General features: G+C 41.2%; 1 protein-coding gene and 1 long non-coding RNA gene across 2 annotated transcripts; both read left to right on the forward strand.

Moving 5' to 3' along the window:
* The first annotated feature begins 9,769 nt into the window (after positions 1–9,769).
* Positions 9,770–14,167, forward strand: LOC130378835 (uncharacterized). Its single transcript, XM_056585444.1, has 10 exons — positions 9,770–10,882; positions 10,991–11,068; positions 11,366–11,431; positions 11,784–11,840; positions 12,236–12,301; positions 12,654–12,710; positions 13,106–13,171; positions 13,524–13,580; positions 13,976–14,041; positions 14,142–14,167. The coding sequence occupies exons 1-10, from the start codon at positions 9,787–9,789 to the stop codon at positions 14,165–14,167; spliced, it is 1,635 nt and encodes a 544-aa protein (XP_056441419.1). The 5' UTR covers positions 9,770–9,786.
* Positions 14,168–14,391: 224 nt separating this feature from the next.
* Positions 14,392–15,576, forward strand: LOC130378829 (uncharacterized). The gene is made up of 4 exons (XR_008894950.1): positions 14,392–14,450; positions 14,846–14,911; positions 15,263–15,319; positions 15,511–15,576. It is a non-coding gene; the product is annotated as an uncharacterized LOC130378829 (long non-coding RNA).
* The last annotated feature ends 4,424 nt before the right edge of the window (positions 15,577–20,000 follow it).

The following is a 20,000-nucleotide window of genomic DNA, read 5'->3' on the forward strand; positions in this document are numbered from 1 at the left end:
ATGTGTGAATGGTTTTACTATGTCTTATTTATCTTTATTTATATTCCTATTTATTAATTAATTTCAACTATTTTGCACTTATCTGCCAGCACTTATCTTTACCCTGTGTGTTTTTAATACTTCTTGCATGATTTTACCATGTTTTATGCTTTTACCATGTTTTTTATATATATATATATATATGTATATGTGCAATTTTGGGGTTCCTTTATTTTTCACCCATGACTTCTACTGAGATTGCAGTGTGCTCCTTTTTATTCCTATATTTTGTATAAATGCGCATGATTCACTATTAATGAGAGGATGTGTGTGTGTGTGTGTGTGTGTGTGTGTGTGTTTCGTTTATCTATCCTTATGGGGACATTGACTTGAATACACACCAACACCGTGGGGACCATTTACACCATGGGGACCAAAACCATGGTCCCCACGGTGTGACCCACTCCAATTAATAGGAAATGATGGTCCAAAATGGCTGCCGAAGTTTCGTGAGAAGTCCCCTGCAGGCTGTTTTTTATGACTTTGTGTGTGCTCTATAGCAACCCCAGAGACCAAACCTGGTATTGCAGTGTGTACGCAAAGTCCCCAGCAGGCTGGTTTTCAGGAATTTTGTGTGTGGTACACTCCCGGAGGCCAAACATGGTATTACAGTATGAGTTTACGAGGCAAATGGAACGCAGTCCCCACCCAACACAGTCCCAAAAACAACAAAAAGGCGGACACTGCTTACATTTTCCATGGAAAAGCTACCATCCACATTTACATGCATTAAGATGACATTTCTGGCGAAAAATATGCGAGATATTTTCATAATCTTCTATCAGAGAATGTAGACGACCTTCTGTTTATTAGTTTCTATGACGATTTTAGTGTCTCTTTAGATCGTTGGAATGCACCGCTTTGTACCGTTGTTATGGTGGTTGCTACACCACAATGTATGTCCCACAATGTGAACATTGATTGTTATTTGTTATATTGAAATTGTGGACGAGCGGACAACGTCCGAGCGGACGTTGCCATGACATCTAGAAATCATACCGTATTTAATGGGTTTAATGGGTTATCAATAAAATGGCTGTGTAGGGGTTGATTATAACTCGTGAATAATAGGCTATTGTTTATACCACGGCCAGGGGGAATACACGTATTCCACGACGCGGGGGTCCGTCAGATAGATGTTATACCTTGTTATCTGAATGGGAAATGCAATATTTTAGGACAGATACACCATTAATCGTGTTTCTAATGACATTTCTAGCGAGAAATATAGCCTACCTTTTCCTTAGATAATCTTCAGCCAGTGATTGTGTCTAATCTTTAGTTTATGGTTATTAGGACGATTTTATCCACTCGCTCGCATGTTTCAACAACACAGTCTCACTCCGAGAACGTCAAATACCGACTGTTGGCAAAGGCACTTTAGCGTCGGTAACTGACGGGAAAGGTAGGCCTATCCTTTGCCGTCGGTCGGTGACGGGAAAGGTACCCTTCGGCGTCTCCTGCAGACGGAATGGGGAGTCACCTTTGATTCTGAGAAATTGTGACAATTCACGGATATATTAAATGCAGGTGCGCTGCTCTGTAGGCAAACCGCGATGGAAAAAGGGTAGATGCTTCATCTGTTCTTTTTAGAATTGTATGCCTTTTATCTAGCCTGTCTTGTTTTTGAATATGTGAATGAAAGTCCGCGTCGATGCCTCGCAAGTCCAGTGTCGCGAGCGGACGTTGCCATGACATCTAGAAATCATACCGTATTTAATGGGTTATTATCATTAATATTGATGTGTAGGGGTTGATTATAACTCGTGAATAATGTTGTTTATACCACGGTCTGGGGGAATACTCGTATTCTGATTGGCAGCAGGGCGTGCATTAACTCCTGATATAGCAACACATTCTCACTCCGAGCGCGTCGATTTTTGACGAACGGTCAGTGACTTTGGCTTCAGCGTCTGACGCAAAAGGGTACCCTTCTTTTAATATATGAAGCTATGAGCATTCATCCCATTGGCTAACGGAATACCCGATGGCTGCACATTACATACATACAATTCTAAAAAGAACAGATGAAGCATCTACCCTTTTTCCATCGCGGTTTGCCTACAGAGCAGCGCACCTGCATTTAATATATCCGTGGATTGTCACAATTTCTCAGAATCAAGGTGACTCCCCATTCCGTCTGCAGGAGACGCCGAAGGGTACCTTTCCCGTCACCGACCGACGGCAAAGGATAGGCCTACCTTTCCCGTCAGTTACAGACGCTAAAGTGCCTTTGCCAACAGTCGGTATTTGACGTTCTCGGAGTGAGACTGTGTTGTTGAAACATGCGAGCGAGTGGATAAAATCGTCCTAATAACCATAAACTAAAGATCAGACACAATCACTGGCTGAAGATTATCTAAGGAAAAGGTAGGCTATATTTCTCGCTAGAAATGTCATTAGAAACACGATGAATGGTGTAACTGTCCTAAAATATTGCATTTCCCATTCAGATAGCAAGGTATAACATCTATCTGACGGACCCCGCGTCGTGGAATACGAGTATTCCCCCTGGCCGTGGTATAAACAATAGCCTATTATTCACGAGTTATAATCAACCCCTACACAGCCATTTTATTGATAACCCATTAAACCCATTAAATACGGTATGATTTCTAGATGTCATGGCAACGTCCGCTCGGACGTTGTCCGCTCGTCCACAATTTCAATATAACAATATAACAATCAATGTTCTGTACGGAGATTTGGGAGAACGCTGCCGGACAGAAGCTTAGTTTGGAAGTCGTGCTTAGTGACATGACAAATACTTCCAATTTAAATACATGAGTTGGATAATTGTGCTCCTCAACACGTAAATTTAGAAAATACGTGACCCTGATCACGATAAATAGATTAAAATAACGTGACAGTGTCACGAATTTTCGTGAGACCGGGTTGTTTATTTACAACTTGACTACTGTCCAGCAAGTTGACGTGACAATGAGGGCGCCCCAGCGCCCACTCCACTAACCTGACATGGAAATGAGCGGTAGTCTAGACAACTGGCGAGTTTTGTTTTGAGTTTAGTTTTTTGTTTTGTTTTCAGGGCGCGCTCGTGCGCGCACATAGATTGCGCCCTAAGCCTATATTTATATTTTTACAACATCAATCTCCCTATAGTGTCATCGAGTCATTAGTAGTTTAAGGTAGTTTTAATTAACCAAAACCAGGTCACTGAAAAACGTAACATTGTAACCAACGGCAGAAAACCGACACACAAACAAACCCCGGTTACCCCGGCAACACGGTCTCACTCGCGTGCAGGCCCCCACCCTGATTGACAATAAGAACATTACAATACATGCACATAGAACAACTGGCATAACGGACAATGAAATACAATGCAACACATAACACACAAACTATTTAATTGTCTTAGGGTCGCTACAATATGAACAAAATATGTTCAGGTTAGACTTTCTCTCTTGAAAACGGGCAAAACGCTAACGCTAACCCTAACCCTAACCCGGAAAATGAATTAAAAAAACTACAAATGTTCGGAAAATGCAATACACTTAAGTGTGCGGCGCCATGTTTTTTGTAGTTCTAAAATGTTTAATTAACGTTTTCCATTATGTGAAAATGTGTCAAGGAACTTCGCAAGTGTATTACATGTTTTAGGGACTGGGGAGCACATTTATTTGGTCAGATTTCATTTTTACTATTGTTAATTGGGTGAAATCTGGTTTTGACCCTACCCAGTAGCGCCCCTTGATGGTTTGGCCATGAGGCCAAAGGCCATGATAGAAGAAGTCAAGAGCTTTCCAAAAATGTTTTCCCCATGTATGTATCACATTGTGTTGCTTTTCTGTAAGCCTTTAAAAGAGCCTTAGGTTCAAGGTTCAAAGGGCATTCCTGAGGAGCAGGAACCACCCAGAATGTCCACAGTGGCATATCTGTACTCTGCAGATCAAGACCTTTCCAACGATGTCTTCATTGTCATCCTACGACAAAGATTCATTTTTATCTTGCTCACTGCCAAGGCACTTACTGATGTGTACTTTCTCACAGCCTATATAGAGCCAAGATGGATAAAATCACTAAAACATATTTTAAGGGATATTTAGTGGCAAAATGTGTTCAACATATTGATGGTGACCTTATCCTTAGTCATGCTTTTCAATTTGGAGCAGTTTAAACACCATTTACCCCTTAAACTACTTAATGTTTCATATCAATATTTCCATATTAGGCCTACTGGCTATATATGACCATTTATAGCCATTGTGTTCCCTTCTCCATGGCTGACAGGATTGCCCCGGATGAACCAATAGTATATAATACACACAGTTGTTTTTAATTGACCAAGATATGAGCTTTTGAAAGAAAGTAGGCCTGTGCCATAGTAACATGCAAAGGGCTTTAGAACTACAGAAAACATGGCGCCGCACACTTAAGTGTATTGCATTTTCCGAACGTTTGTAGTTTTTTTAATTAATTTTCCGGGTTAGGGTTAGCGTTGGCGTTTTGCCCGTTTTCAAGCGAGAAAGTATAACCTGATCATATTTTTTCATATTATAGGGAGATTGATGTTGTAAACATATAAATAGGCTACATTTTATTTCAAGTGTTTTTAGACGTGTTTCCAGCTGCTTTGTTTGTCCATGAATTGGACAAACATGAATTGAGTTAACATTGCGGGACATACATTGTGGTGTGGGACAATAATAGTTGTTGTTGTTTTTTTTTTAACAAACTTTATTGTCAACACTTATGACATTACAACATAAACAATAGTACAGTAAGGACAGCACTTCCGGCTGGTCCTGCCAATGGGACAGGTGGTCACGGCCATATATATATATATATATATATATATATATAATATATATATATATATATATATATATATATATAAAGTATATGTCTATGGTCACGGCATCTTTCAGCCGTTGCCCAACCTGACGTCATTGAAAATTGGTGCAGGAATCAGAGCTATAGAGTAAACATAGTTGTTTATAGAGTTGTTTACTCTATAGCTCTGATACAGGAGTAATAACTAACCAATAGGATGGATGCCCACATCGTCCATTAGAGCCGTGGTCGTGTTAATACAGGAGTGGATGGGCTGCTGGAGCACCCGCTCTGAACGTCAAATATCGCCTGAGACGGCATCACATTGTAGTGAATTTCTATTTTGCAGGGTTTACTTTAGCGTTAAATGTGAAACATCAGTTATTTGCAACACTAGTCTGTAAAACTACCCTGTGAGTCACAGTTGAGAAGTGGAGAAATATTGTGTGGTCCTCTGCCGAGCCTTAATTAATCACCGCGGGTCTGCACCATAGACTGTAAAGTCTGCACCTGCACCCAGCAGCTATGCGTAGTGCACCCCTCCCCCCCTCCCCTCCCCCTCCTCCCCTCCCCCCGCGGCTAGCGCGCGACGCGACGGCAGTGGCACATGGCAGCAGCAGCAAGAAAAAAAGTACTTAGTTAGTGTCCACCACTTGTATAGTGAAACTTTGGTTTAAGGAGAGAGACTTTAATGTTAACAATTTTCTATTTGCAGGGTTTACTTTAGCGTTAAATGTGAAACATCAGTTATTTGCAACACTAGTCTGTAAAACTACCCTGTGAGTCACAGTTTAGAAGTGGAGAAATATTGTGTGGTCCTCTGCCGAACTGCGTAGTACACCCCTCCCCCACTCCCCTCCCCCTCCTCCCCTCCCCCCGCGGCTAGCGCGCGACGCGAGTCGCGACTTCACGGCAGTGGCACATGGCAGCAGTAGCAAGAAGAGAGCGTTTCAAAAGAAGACGACTTGTTAAAGACATGACAACGGCTCCAGCATCAGCAGCTGGTAAGGATTTACGTTCTCTTATTTTGCTTTAATATGTCATGATTTTTAATCGATAGGTTATGATAAACAGCGATGTTACTCGTGAATGGAGTAGTTAGCGTATAAGCCAGTTAGCGTTAGCTAAGTGGCTCGCATTGCTGTCGGCTAATACAGTGAACTACAGGTGTTTTATTCAGCGGTCCTCAACCTTTTTTGCGCCACGGACCGGTTTAATGTTAGACAATATTTTCACGGACCGGCCTTTACATAAATGTGTTTCCACTTAAAAAATATTATTTATAGGGGTGTCAAATTATGGCGTTAAATATCATTTTTACAAGCACACGCACGAAGCGGGCCGCCTATTAACGGCATGGACCACTTTTAATAATCGTATTAAACCGTATAACTTATAACGTATAACACAACTTTATTTAAAAGCAAGCACATGGAAAACATGTTATATTTTGTTGTCCGGTGCGTGTGGATGTGCGGCAACTTCGGCGGAGCGGTTCATGTTAATAGGCCTTTTTCACAGCAGACGTTTTGACTTGTCAGAACTTATTATACAGATAATTAACTGTTATGAACAGACTCAAAGCAGACATTTACTCTATGTAGTGATTGAGTCTAATTAGCTAAGTATCTTAAAATATATTTTTTATTAATAACTAAATTAACTAATTAACTAATTTCCACAAACTGAACTAAAGGGTTTATCTCCAGTATGACTGCTCACTTGTCTCCTCTCCTTGCTTCCTCTCCTCCTGTCATCCTCTCCTCTTCCACTCTTTCATCTAGATGGATGCTGTGGACCACCATAAGCAGCACAGGCTGGGGTCCACAGCCCCTGTTCTGTCTCGGCATCTCAAGGTGGATTTGCCTAACCCTGACCCTGACCCTTACCCAGAGGAGACTACCACTACCACCATTAATATGGACCTGCACATTGCCAAGGAGAATAACAATGAGGTGAGATGGAGGCCTGTAAATATTCCAGTACCTACAAGTCATATTTTAAATAGCAATTTAATAGTCTTTAAACAGTAATATAACGAAAACACAAATGCTATGATCCAACAAATGTAGGCTATTTTATTAAAAATATTCAGCAGAATGAACTTTGCGACCTTAGTTAGCATACAACAATAATATATAACAAGTAGCCTTTGCCACTGCTGCTTTTAGTGGGAGTGGACGGATCTTAGACTGTTTAGGCTATTTACATCTCACAGACAACTTCAGATGGCTATTCAAACTTACACTGATGGGTTTGTTTACTTCAAGGAAGCAGACATGTTTGTAAAAGTAGCAGTCACATGTGTCAGTCACATGGCTGACCACCGTATTCGAAGTCATCTTCTGTATCCTCAAAATCATCAAAATATTCAGCCATTATTGAGAAAATACTTACCAGTATGCGACGAAAACATTGTGCCTCTGAGTTCATATTACTTGGTTGAATTAATCTACAGGAGCACTTCAGACTAGCTGTAAATACACTGGGCTTCAGACTGTAAATACACTACCATCACAGTGCTGTTTCATCGCACTTTCCTGCTGTTAAATGTGTGGTCAGATTGATAGATCGTTTGGTAAAACCTTTAATATTTGCAACATATCTTACAGCTCACACAATATTGGGCTATTTAACATCGGCTACTATTAATACATTGTTATTTATTTTTGGCATATTTCCTGCTGGACATTTTGGCCATTGATTCATATGCCTGTCAATTACACTTGATGGCCAAAACCTGGCATATTCTGGCTAACCTGAGTCTGAGCACGAGATATTTTTCAGGCATACATGCTTAATTATGTCAGGGTTGACTGGTATTTTGCATGTGCTGACCTCATTTGCAGGGCCAGACCCCCCCTGAAAAGTCAGAAGATCAGGAGGAGGGAGAGACGACGGACGAGCCAGACATACGAGAGGAGGTAAGTGCAGGGGATGTTGCACATAAAGAGTGATGCCACAGATGCAAGCAGGTACTCAAATTGGGACAGAAAGAGAGAAAACGTATTTGGCGGTGAACACTAATGTACGCTTACTTATTTAGGTTATACTGCTGGAGCTAGCAAGTTAAAAAATGTAGTAGCGCACCCGGTCAGGACAGTTAAACATGTTCAATTGTGTCACATTATTACGTGAAATTCATTTGATATTGATCAGAAATTCAGTGCCATATTGTCACATTGAATGACAATTACATTGGTTCTTGTGTGTTTAAACATGAGAAATGAACAGTGTTGAGAAAGGAGCCAGCTGATAGCGAGGGAGAGAGAGCATTTATTTGTGTTTGAAATTATTTAAAATTATTAAAGGGATAGTTAGGATTTTTGACAAAAAAAAATCTAATGAAAATATTCAGACGCTCTTACATTCTTCAAACTAAATGGACGGCACCTAAATGACCTACATGAGTGTGACAGCAAAGGGTCTGAATACTTATGTTGTGATATTTCAGATTTTCTTTTTAAATTAATTTTGCAAAAAAATCTAAAATTCTGGGTTTGGCCTGGCCTCGTGAGGTACTGAGTGGAGAATCTCCACTCAGTACCTCACGAGGCCAGGCCAAAAAAAATGTCCTCATGAATCTCAGATTCATGTGGACATTTTTTTTACTTTGACACAAGGCTGAAATATAAGAAATAGTGAAAATTGAAGAGGGTCTGAATACTTTCACAGGCTTTTTGGTTGTTACACAGCTGGTTCTGCATTTCTTACTTACTCTAGTTTATTTTTCTTTGTAACGGCGAAAGCTCAATTTGTATTAATAGTTGTTATTGTATTTATAAGCTATAGATCTTATCACAATGTAAAAATGGATTATTCTTTAATTGGAAATTGTATTTGAGTGTTTTTGGTAACTTTCAGGAAACGGACCAGTGCCCTTCAGACCCAGATGTTCCTAAACTGAAGAGAACTGAGAGTGTCTTTGTAAGTTTGCATACAAACCAGTGTGAATCTTGATATCGGTTGACAAAATTATGAACTGTATTATTGTTGATGGGAAAGGCGTAATTGGGAAATTTAAGTGGGAAATATTCTTTAAAAACTAATTGAGTCCCATCTGACTTTCATTTTCTAGCTTACAAAGGAAATGCTTGGGAACTCTGACTATAAATCAATGACAAGCAGTGAAATAAGTGAGGATGAGTATGTGCCTAGTTCTACACCAGAATCAGACGTATCGGAGGAAGAACTCAAACTGCTCCAGTCTCCAAGAAACTACAGTTCATTAAATAACTCGGATGTTCTACGCTTGAAGAAAGGTCGTGCTAAGCCTGTTAAATGCAGACAGGGCACATCTTCCTCTTCCCAATCCATGGCAGATTGTGAGTTGTCAAAATCCTCCAGTGACATAGACGTCTTGAGGCTGAAAAAGAAAACCAATGGTGGTAGAGTATACAATAAGAGGCACTACTGTTTGTACTGTTTTAAACCATATGCCAAAATTGCACGGCATTTGGATAATAAACACAGCGACGTGCAGGCGGTAGCACAAGCGTTCAGTTATCCAAAAGGATCAGCGGAGAGAAAGCTACAGACAACTCTAATTCGAAATAAAGGCAATCGTCGCCACAACTTCGAGGTCCTGGAGCAGGGTAAAGGGGTGATGGTTCCCTCTCAGCAAAGCATTGGACCAGTGAATGTAAAAGACTATTTGCACTGCACATACTGTGAGGCATTACTCAAAAGGAAGGTGATGTGGCGGCACATGAGAAAATGCAAACTGGCAAAGAAAAGCATAAAGCCAGGCAGAACTAGAGTGCAGTCACTTTGTGCTGCTGGACAGCCTGTCCCAAAAGAGATAAATGACAAAGTCTGGGGCCTAGTAAATGGCATGAATCAAGACAGCATAACGGACATAATTCGGCAAGAAAAATATATTCTGAAGTTAGGAGAACACTTCTATAACAAAAAGGCACAGACAAAAGCCAACACCAATACATCAGACAAAAAATGCGGGAGATGGGAAGATTAGTTCTCCTAGCAAAGACACTTGGCAAGCTGAAAACAATACATGACTTCTTTCTGCCAGCAAACTTCTGCCATGTCGTGAAAGCTGTGAAGGTGGTCTGTGGATGGAGTGAAGATACCAGCAGTTTCAAGATTCCATCCTTGGCGCTCAAACTAGGCCATAGTCTAACTAAAATATCAGATATTGCAGAGTTTGAAGCAAGGATGTCAGAGAACAAGAAGGCCCTTGAAAATGCGCTGACGTTCAGGACATTGAAAGAGAAGAAATGGGATGAGTGGGTGTCTTCGCATGCACTGAGGAACCTCAGAGAGTCGAAATGGAATAAACCTCTTCTTATCCCCTACTGTGAAGATGTTGTGAGACTGCACAACCATATTGACACAGAAAGGCCCAAGTATCGATCCAATCTTGAAACTGCACCAAATAAGAGGAACTGGTTAAGCCTTGCTAAACTAACGCTTTGTGAAGTAATCGTCTTCAATCGTAGGAGAGAGGGAGAAGTTTCAAAGATGTTCCTGACTGACTTCCTGTTGAGAAACACCTTTGCCAGTAATCCAGATCTTGACCTTGCCTTGACTGACGTGGAAAAGAAGCTCTGCAAATACTTTGAGCGTGTGGAAATCAAAGGTAAGCGGGACAAAAAGGTCCCTGTCTTACTCAGCCCAGACATGGTGTCCTCCATACAGATGCTGGTGACTTATCGAGGACGATGTGCTGTGCCACCTGAGAATGTGTATTTGTTTGGTAGACCTGAGGCAGAAAGTCACGTCAGAGGATCTGATGCCATCCGTGCCTTTGCACATGAATGCGGGGTGAAGGACCCTCAAACATTGACATCGACAAGATTAAGGAAACAAATGGCAACAATGTCACAAGTTCTGAACTTGAAAGACAATGAGGAGGACTGCCTCGCAGGTTTTATGGGTCACAACATCAGGGTCCATCGACAATATTATCGGCTCCCTGAAGGGACATTACAAGTTGCCAAAGTTGCAAAGTTGCTTATGGCCTGTGAGAGAGGCGAGCTATCACAATTTAAAGGCATGACATTGGACGAGATCAGCATTGATCCAACTGGTAAAACCTCACCTTGCACACACTATTTTTATCATTTTAATTTGTGATGGTTTAAATGTGTCATAGGTTTGTCATGCTGGTTCACAACATTTTTTGCTGTTTATTCAGAGGAAGTACCTGAAGACGGCTCTCTATCTGGAAGTGAAGATGAAGGTGTGATGTCGAGTTTATCCTCCAACTCATCAGGTACATTTACTGAACCAGTGGTTCTCGAAGTGGGGTCTGGACACTCCCAGGGGTTTCCAGCAAGAAGGAATAATTTGTTTACACTTGTAAAAGGCTTTTATCTAATGGGAGTCTGAAGTCTTATTTGTGTCAGTTTTGGGGTCCTTAGGTGGGGTATCAACCCTACTATAGTTAAAAACAAAACAGGTCGATGTTGGCATGGCTTGTGTGCTCATCCTCCATGGAGAGGACGATTTAGTACATTCAGTGCTTCAAGTGAGCTTTTCTAACATTGCATCTTTTTGTTTTTCCTTGAAGGTCTAAGACCAGTTGAGAGGACAACTACAGAGGAGGACCAGGAGTCTGAATCACAGCTAACCAGAGGTATTTTAAAGGAATGGTTCATCCCAAGTCAATGTTCAATCATTATCTACTCACCCTCATCCTGATGAGAAATCCAGTGTAGTTTTTTAATCCTCTACAGGCGAACAGGCTACAGTTAATATTTAGGCTACAAAAATGTACTGAATTATGTTTTAAGTCAACTGTGAATGTCATGGCTTTGAGACACTTGGATTGCAGTGGACAAGCAGTATGAAGGAATTTTACAAAGTTTTGGGGTCGTTTTATGGGCCTTTTTTGTGACTGATACCATCACCACCCATCGATAAATGCTGTGGGATGTTCTCCCCGCGGCACTCTTTTCAAAACATATTTTCCATCTGTTTGCCTACAGGTAGATCAAGGACCTGGACAAAGGACCATGAGTCTGCCTCATCACATTCGAGAAAAGGTATTTTACCAATAACCTGTCTCAGTGGGTGTAACAATCCACTTAATCTGGAAGTGAAGATGAAGGTGTGATGTCGAGTTTATCCTCCAACTCATCAGGTACATTCACTGAACCAGTGGTTCTCGAAGTGGGGTCTGGACACTCCCAGGGGTTTCCAGCAAGAAGGAATCATTTGTTTTCACTTGTAAAAGGCTTATATCTAATGGGAGTCTGAAGTCTTATTTGTGTCAGTTTTGGGGTCCTTAGGTGGGGTATCAACCCTACTATAGTTAAAAACAAAACAGGTCGATGTTGGCATGGCTTGTGTTCTCATCCTCCATGGAGAGGAAGATTTAGTACATTCAGTGCTTCAAGTGAGCTTTTCTAACATTGCATCTTTTTGTTTTTCCTTGAAGGTCTAAGACCAGTTGAGAGGACAACTACAGAGGAGGACCAGGAGTCTGAATCACAGCTAACCAGAGGTATTTTAAAGGAATGGTTCATCCCAAGTCAATGTTCAATCATTATCTACTCACCCTCATCCTGATGAGAAATCCGGTGTAGTTTTTTAATCCTCTACAGGCGAACAGGCTACAGTTAATATTTAGGCTACAAAAATGTACTGAATTATGTTTCAAGTCAACTGTGAATGTCATGGCTTTGAGACACTTGGATTGCAGTGGACAAGCAGTATGAAGGAATTTTACAAAGTTTTGGGGTCGTTTTATGGGCCTTTTTTGTGACTGATACCATCACCACCCATCGATAAATGCTGTGGGATGTTCTCCCCGCGGCACTCTTTTCAAAACATATTTTCCATCTGTTTGCCTACAGGTAGATCAAGGACCTGGACAAAGGACCATGAGTCTGCCTCATCACATTCGAGAAAAGGTATTTTACCAATAACCTGTCTCAGTGGGTGTAACAATCCACTTAATCTGGAAGTGAAGATGAAGGTGTGATGTCGAGTTTATCCTCCAACTCATCAGGTACATTCACTGAACCAGTGGTTCTCGAAGTGGGGTCTGGACACTCCCAGGGGTTTCCAGCAAGAAGGAATCATTTGTTTTCACTTGTAAAAGGCTTATATCTAATGGGAGTCTGAAGTCTTATTTGTGTCAGTTTTGGGGTCCTTAGGTGGGGTATCAACCCTACTATAGTTAAAAACAAAACAGGTCGATGTTGGCATGGCTTGTGTTCTCATCCTCCATGGAGAGGAAGATTTAGTACATTCAGTGCTTCAAGTGAGCTTTTCTAACATTGCATCTTTTTGTTTTTCCTTGAAGGTCTAAGACCAGTTGAGAGGACAACTACAGAGGAGGACCAGGAGTCTGAATCACAGCTAACCAGAGGTATTTTAAAGGAATGGTTCATCCCAAGTCAATGTTCAATCATTATCTACTCACCCTCATCCTGATGAGAAATCCGGTGTAGTTTTTTAATCCTCTACAGGCGAACAGGCTACAGTTAATATTTAGGCTACAAAAATGTACTGAATTATGTTTCAAGTCAACTGTGAATGTCATGGCTTTGAGACACTTGGATTGCAGTGGACAAGCAGTATGAAGGAATTTTACAAAGTTTTGGGGTCGTTTTATGGGCCTTTTTTGTGACTGATACCATCACCACCCATCGATAAATGCTGTGGGATGTTCTCCCCGCGGCACTCTTTTCAAAACATATTTTCCATCTGTTTGCCTACAGGTAGATCAAGGACCTGGACAAAGGACCATGAGTCTGCCTCATCACATTCGAGAAAAGGTATTTTACCAATAACCTGTCTCAGTGGGTGTAACAATCCACTTAATCTGGAAGTGAAGATGAAGGTGTGATGTCGAGTTTATCCTCCAACTCATCAGGTACATTCACTGAACCAGTGGTTCTCGAAGTGGGGTCTGGACACTCCCAGGGGTTTCCAGCAAGAAGGAATCATTTGTTTTCACTTGTAAAAGGCTTATATCTAATGGGAGTCTGAAGTCTTATTTGTGTCAGTTTTGGGGTCCTTAGGTGGGGTATCAACCCTACTATAGTTAAAAACAAAACAGGTCGATGTTGGCATGGCTTGTGTTCTCATCCTCCATGGAGAGGAAGATTTAGTACATTCAGTGCTTCAAGTGAGCTTTTCTAACATTGCATCTTTTTGTTTTTCCTTGAAGGTCTAAGACCAGTTGAGAGGACAACTACAGAGGAGGACGAGGAGTCTGAATCACAGCTAACCAGAGGTATTTTAAAGGAATGGTTCATCCCAAGTCAATGTTCAATCATTATCTACTCACCCTCATCCTGATGAGAAATCCGGTGTAGTTTTTTAATCCTCTACAGGCGAACAAGCTACAGTTAATATTTAGGCTACAAAAATGTACTGAATTATGTTTCAAGTCAACTGTGAATGTCATGGCTTTGAGACACTTGGATTGCAGTGGACAAGCAGTATGAAGGAATTTTACAAAGTTTTGGGGTCGTTTTATGGGCCTTTTTTGTGACTGATACCATCACCACCCATCGATAAATGCTGTGGGATGTTCTCCCCGCGGCACTCTTTTCAAAACATATTTTCCATCTGTTTGCCTACAGGTAGATCAAGGACCTGGACAAAGGACCATGAGTCTGCCTCATCACATTCGAGAAAAGGTATTTTACCAATAACCTGTCTCAGTGGGTGTAACAATCCACTTAATCTGGAAGTGAAGATGAAGGTGTGATGTCGAGTTTATCCTCCAACTCATCAGGTACATTCACTGAACCAGTGGTTCTCGAAGTGGGGTCTGGACACTCCCAGGGGTTTCCAGCAAGAAGGAATCATTTGTTTTCACTTGTAAAAGGCTTATATCTAATGGGAGTCTGAAGTCTTATTTGTGTCAGTTTTGGGGTCCTTAGGTGGGGTATCAACCCTACTATAGTTAAAAACAAAACAGGTCGATGTTGGCATGGCTTGTGTTCTCATCCTCCATGGAGAGGAAGATTTAGTACATTCAGTGCTTCAAGTGAGCTTTTCTAACATTGCATCTTTTTGTTTTTCCTTGAAGGTCTAAGACCAGTTGAGAGGACAACTACAGAGGAGGACCAGGAGTCTGAATCACAGCTAACCAGAGGTATTTTAAAGGAATGGTTCATCCCAAGTCAATGTTCAATCATTATCTACTCACCCTCATCCTGATGAGAAATCCGGTGTAGTTTTTTAATCCTCTACAGGCGAACAGGCTACAGTTAATATTTAGCTACAAAAATGTACTGAATTATGTTTCAAGTCAACTGTGAATGTCATGGCTTTGAGACACTTGGATTGCAGTGGACAAGCAGTATGAAGGAATTTTACAAAGTTTTGGGGTCGTTTTATGGGCCTTTTTTGTGACTGATACCATCACCACCCATCGATAAATGCTGTGGGATGTTCTCCCCGCGGCACTCTTTTCAAAACATATTTTCCATCTGTTTGCCTACAGGTAGATCAAGGACCTGGACAAAGGACCATGAGTCTGCCTCATCACATCCGAGAAAAGGTATTTTACCAATAACCTGTCTCAGTGGGTGTAACAAGATTTTTTCGGTGTATGTGTCATATCATTTAATTCATTGGTTTCAATCTGTGTGTGAAGGAGATTTTAAGCAATATGGTAAAAAATGCTGCAGGAAAACATCATCCACCCTACCTTTAAGTTAACTTTTCTACCATTGTATGTCTGTTTTCAAGGAGGGTCAAGACCTGTGAAAAAGAGGACACCTACAGAGGACCAGGAGTCTGATACATCACAGCCAGAAAGAAAGAAAAACAGTAATTTACCAATATTTTACCAATAACCTGTTTCAGTGAGTTATTTTCTAGTCTCATACAGACTATGATGGTTTCAGGATGTCCACTATTCCAACAATTACTGGTACTTGGGGGTGATGAAACCCAACTCGCACACAACTCAGTCATGAACTAAAATAAGGCATTATTTTTTTACAGTGCTTACAGACAGTAAAGACTGACAATATGCATATTTATTTTTCTTATAGCATTTACAATAATAGGCTTATAAGGAGTGAACAAGTCATGTTGCCTTTTCCTTATGTTCGCTTACTAATTTCATCAAATTTAGGGATGGGAATTGAGAACCAGTTCCAGTTGAGAACTGGCTCAATCCATCAACATCATATTTCTCCGAGCTTATCGATTCCTCTTATCGATTCCCAGGGATGTGATGTTGACAGAACCAAAAAGGCAGAACACAGCTCCAAGGGCAGTGCAGCCTCCGGACTGTCTATAGCGCGCACACACACATCTATAGTAATCACTCCCACCAACCTTTCTTTTATCTTATTTTATTTTTCATAGATTCATCAAGAAAGAAGAGGAAGATGTGGAGCAAAGAAGAAGTCCAAGCTGTGGAACAGGAGCTGATGCACAGCATTAAGACTGGCAAGGTTCCTGGTAAAGCACAGTGTCTTGATGTATCCGTGCATTTCCAGAGGCACTTAAAGGTAGGACCTGGGATGCTGTCAAGTACTACGTGAAAAACAGAATAGATGCTTGGAAGCGGCAGTCAATGTCACACTAACTGCAAGTTGTTCTTGCTCTTTTGCGTTCGAAAGAGAAACAGTGACCATCGTTTGATCTGAGTCATAATTTTTTATTTATTTTAAGAGGTACAATTTGTATCGGTTGTGCTAAATTTAAAAATGTTTTACCATGTTTGTGTACTATAACCATTTACTTGACTGTTTATCTTGCATGGGAAAGAGAAGAGTGGTTACATCAAGAAGAGTTCTATTATGATTGATCCTTGTACTACAAAAGAGATAAACCTTGGTTAAACACACAACAACCTGTGTCTAGACATCTTATTTGGCATCTCCCATATTGGCGTCTCATAATTGGTAAAAGAGTTAGGGTTGCTTACTAGCATGCCACCAACATGTGATCATTTTATGAATAGTTTCACTATGATCTCTGACCCTCAGAACATGGGTCTAGACACCTTATTTGTTAAGCTATCTGCAATATTGGTTGAGATATAGTGAAATTAGATTTGTTTCGATAATGGCGGCACTTAATTTGCATAGAAATATGTGGAACATCCCGACAACTATTTAACATAGCTCATCATTTTCTACACTTTTTCCAATCTAGAAACACTGATTTAGAAGTATATTTCTGAGGGGTGCATGATACCCCTCTTCCTACTAGACTATCAGTGTAAGGGTTAATTAATTATTTTTATATTAAAGTTCCATGCAGGCAAAAATGCACTGCAACAGACAGAGTAGCAAGTAAAAAGAGTAAGCACTTGTTATGCAGCTGTTGCCTGCTGTTTAAAATAAAATGTGACATACATTTCATTACACATTTGTCCCCCCCTATTGGCGGCACCCGGTACCAACCCTCTTCTTAAGTCCCCATCGTGTTGGTAAATGTCCTATGCAATAAGTGAAAAATTTGAAATGTGAAATCTTAACATTTTAAGTGATACATGAAAATCTAAAATCTAAAAAAAAATTGGGACTTGGAACCATGTCTGTATCTCATTTAGAAAGGGTGGTCCCCAGCAGACACCTTTTTGTCCACTGTCCCCACCGGGCCAGATAAACGAGTATGTTGTGGTGTGTGTGTGTGTGTGTGTGTGTGTGTGTGTGTGTGTGTGTGTGTGTGTGTGTGTGTGTGTGTGTGTGTGTGTGTGTGTGTGTGTGTGTCTCTTGTTTTGCCCTCTACCCCCAGCACCTTGCCAGGGTTGACAGATGGTATAAACTCCTCTCCATCAAACCACGCAGACAAGAAGTTGCAGTTCACTCTTTATGGTGAGGTGAAGTAGGGTAAAACTGAGGAATGGAAGTACAGCATTTCAGTATGAGAATGACAGAATGCTGTAAAATTAGCTTAGCTACTAAGTTAGCTTGCTAACGTAAGAATATCCATCCATCTAATTTGTTTACAAAGTTTCCTTAATCTTATTATACATCAAACCCCCTTAACATATCAATACAGATAACGTACCAACGATGCTTACAAAGGCCAACTTGAAACCAGAGGAGACGCAATTATGAAGACGAGTGTGAGTACCATGCTTTCCGATCAAGTGAATGTAGTGTAATGGAGTGCAAGGAATGCATATCAGAACGTGTTCCAGAAAAATACCAAAGTTCGCCAGTAGATGGCATCACAGGACCATCAATAGACTGAATTACACTGAAGACTGAATTACACAGGAGAAAACATACATGTAACAGAACACATGTGTTTATATATATATATATATATATATATATATATTTATATATATATACTCCTATGCGTGTGTGTGCGGGCGGGGTCCTCAGATCCCCCCTTTTATTTACTCTGATGTACTTTTCATCCTTTCCAATAGAAGTGTGTTTCTATGGGCCCGTTGGCTGTGTCACCGTCAGCAGTTACCAGGGACCGTCCTGCCGTCGCCTCTACCCACCACGGGACCACCACCCTCTCCGGCTACCCACCACGGGACCACCACCGTCACCGTCAGCTGGAGGCCTACCTACACCAATCGCACCAACACCACACAGCCACACTACCACGCACACAACAGACGCACGCTACCTCCCACACCTACATCCCGTTATAGACCCCCCAGCCTTCAGTATAGACCCCCACACACCCACCATCACCACAATAGACCCACACACACATATCAAACCACAGAACACACCAGACCCACACCAACACACCCACACACACAACCACTCAGACCACAAAGACCACCTCCACCATCCACCCGTCCACTCCTCCCACCACCACCAACACACACCCGGTACATTGCACCAGATTGCCCCACCCGTGGAAAAGACAAAGTATATTTTAAAATACTCCAGGCCCTGCACCACAGGGACACAGCGGACAGAGCGGTGTCCTCCCGGGAACTCCCCAGGGGGATGTTACGACAGGTCCACAAATGATCACACTTCATCAAACCCATCACCCACAGACACCACATCACAAAGAAATAATGACAACACCAACACCTGGATGCACAATGACATGTAGATCCTAAAAGAACACTACACACACACAATAGACCAACTCACACAAACACCCCAGCCCACCAACACACTCTCACTTAAGATCACTACCAACCGGGCACACAAGAGATTGGGCCACAGACTATTACCCACCACCTTACATCAACTAGAACACACACTACTCCATACACCGTCCGCCCCTCACTCACCACTCATTACCAACCCACACCCCCTCAACCTACTCCCCCCCTCCCCCATACCGACCAGTTTCCCCTAGAATTTTTTTTAGGCCCGGTGGTAAGAGCTGATAGTGTGATTTTTTTATAATTTTTTCACGGAATGCTAGAGTATTTGTTGGTTATTTCCATGTAAAACACTTGCTTCGCCATCACAAGTTGATAATGATTCAATAAACACGTTATTAACAACAAACTAATTTTATTTACAATACAATTTTTGGTGGTGCTGTCACACTAAATTTGTACCGGCTGCCAAATTTGTACCGGGCGCGTCATCCATATGTAATCCATTCCAAACCTGCCTGCAACAGATGATCGCGTCGTCCGTTGCCGGGCAGGTTTCAAAAAACATTCGCGCTCATGTTGCCAAAGACGAAATAACATAGTACAGTTAACGGATCGCTAGATAACACTTGTTTTTACTTTATATTTGTATTGTATTTCATTTTTTAATCAAATTTAGCTAGTAAACTGAGTGTTTAAAGCGGGTTTCAAAAAACATTTGCGCTCATGTTGCCAAAGACGAAATAACATAATACAGAAAACGGATCGCTAGATAACACTTGTTTTTACTTTATATTTGTATTGTATTTCATTGTTTAATCAAATTTAGCAAGTAAACTGAGTGTTTAAAGCAGGTCAAGGACGAAATAGCACAATACAGATAACGGATCGCTAGATAGAAGGTTCGCGAATGTTCGTGAACCTTTCACGTCATTCGAAAGGTTCTAATCATCTGATCATCTGTTGCCGGGCAGGTTTGGAATGGATTACGTATTGATGACGCGCCCGGTACAAATTTGTCAGCCGGTACAGATTTAGTGTGACAGTGCCATGCTAATGATGATATAACTTAATGCTGTCAGATTGTCCGTTATGATGGGGCATAATCTGCGCACGGCGCGACACCGCATTATTCTTTTTTCATTTTTTTTTTTTTTTTTTTCTGGTAGGGGAAACACTGTCCCCA

Source organism: Gadus chalcogrammus, unplaced genomic scaffold, assembly GCF_026213295.1.
Source record: "Gadus chalcogrammus isolate NIFS_2021 unplaced genomic scaffold, NIFS_Gcha_1.0 GACHA104, whole genome shotgun sequence".
NCBI lineage: Eukaryota > Metazoa > Chordata > Actinopteri > Gadiformes > Gadidae > Gadus > Gadus chalcogrammus.

Bases quoted from the DNA above. Each gene is read 5' to 3' on its own strand.
- LOC130378835 (XM_056585444.1), top strand. From the start codon at position 9,787: ATGCGGGAGATGGGAAGATTAGTTCTCCTAGCAAAGACACTTGGCAAG. The intron at 12,711-13,105 runs GTATTTTACCAA...TTTTCCTTGAAG, and splicing joins CTCATCACATTCGAGAAAAG to GTCTAAGACCAGTTGAGAGG. The intron at 13,172-13,523 runs GTATTTTAAAGG...GTTTGCCTACAG, and splicing joins TGAATCACAGCTAACCAGAG to GTAGATCAAGGACCTGGACA.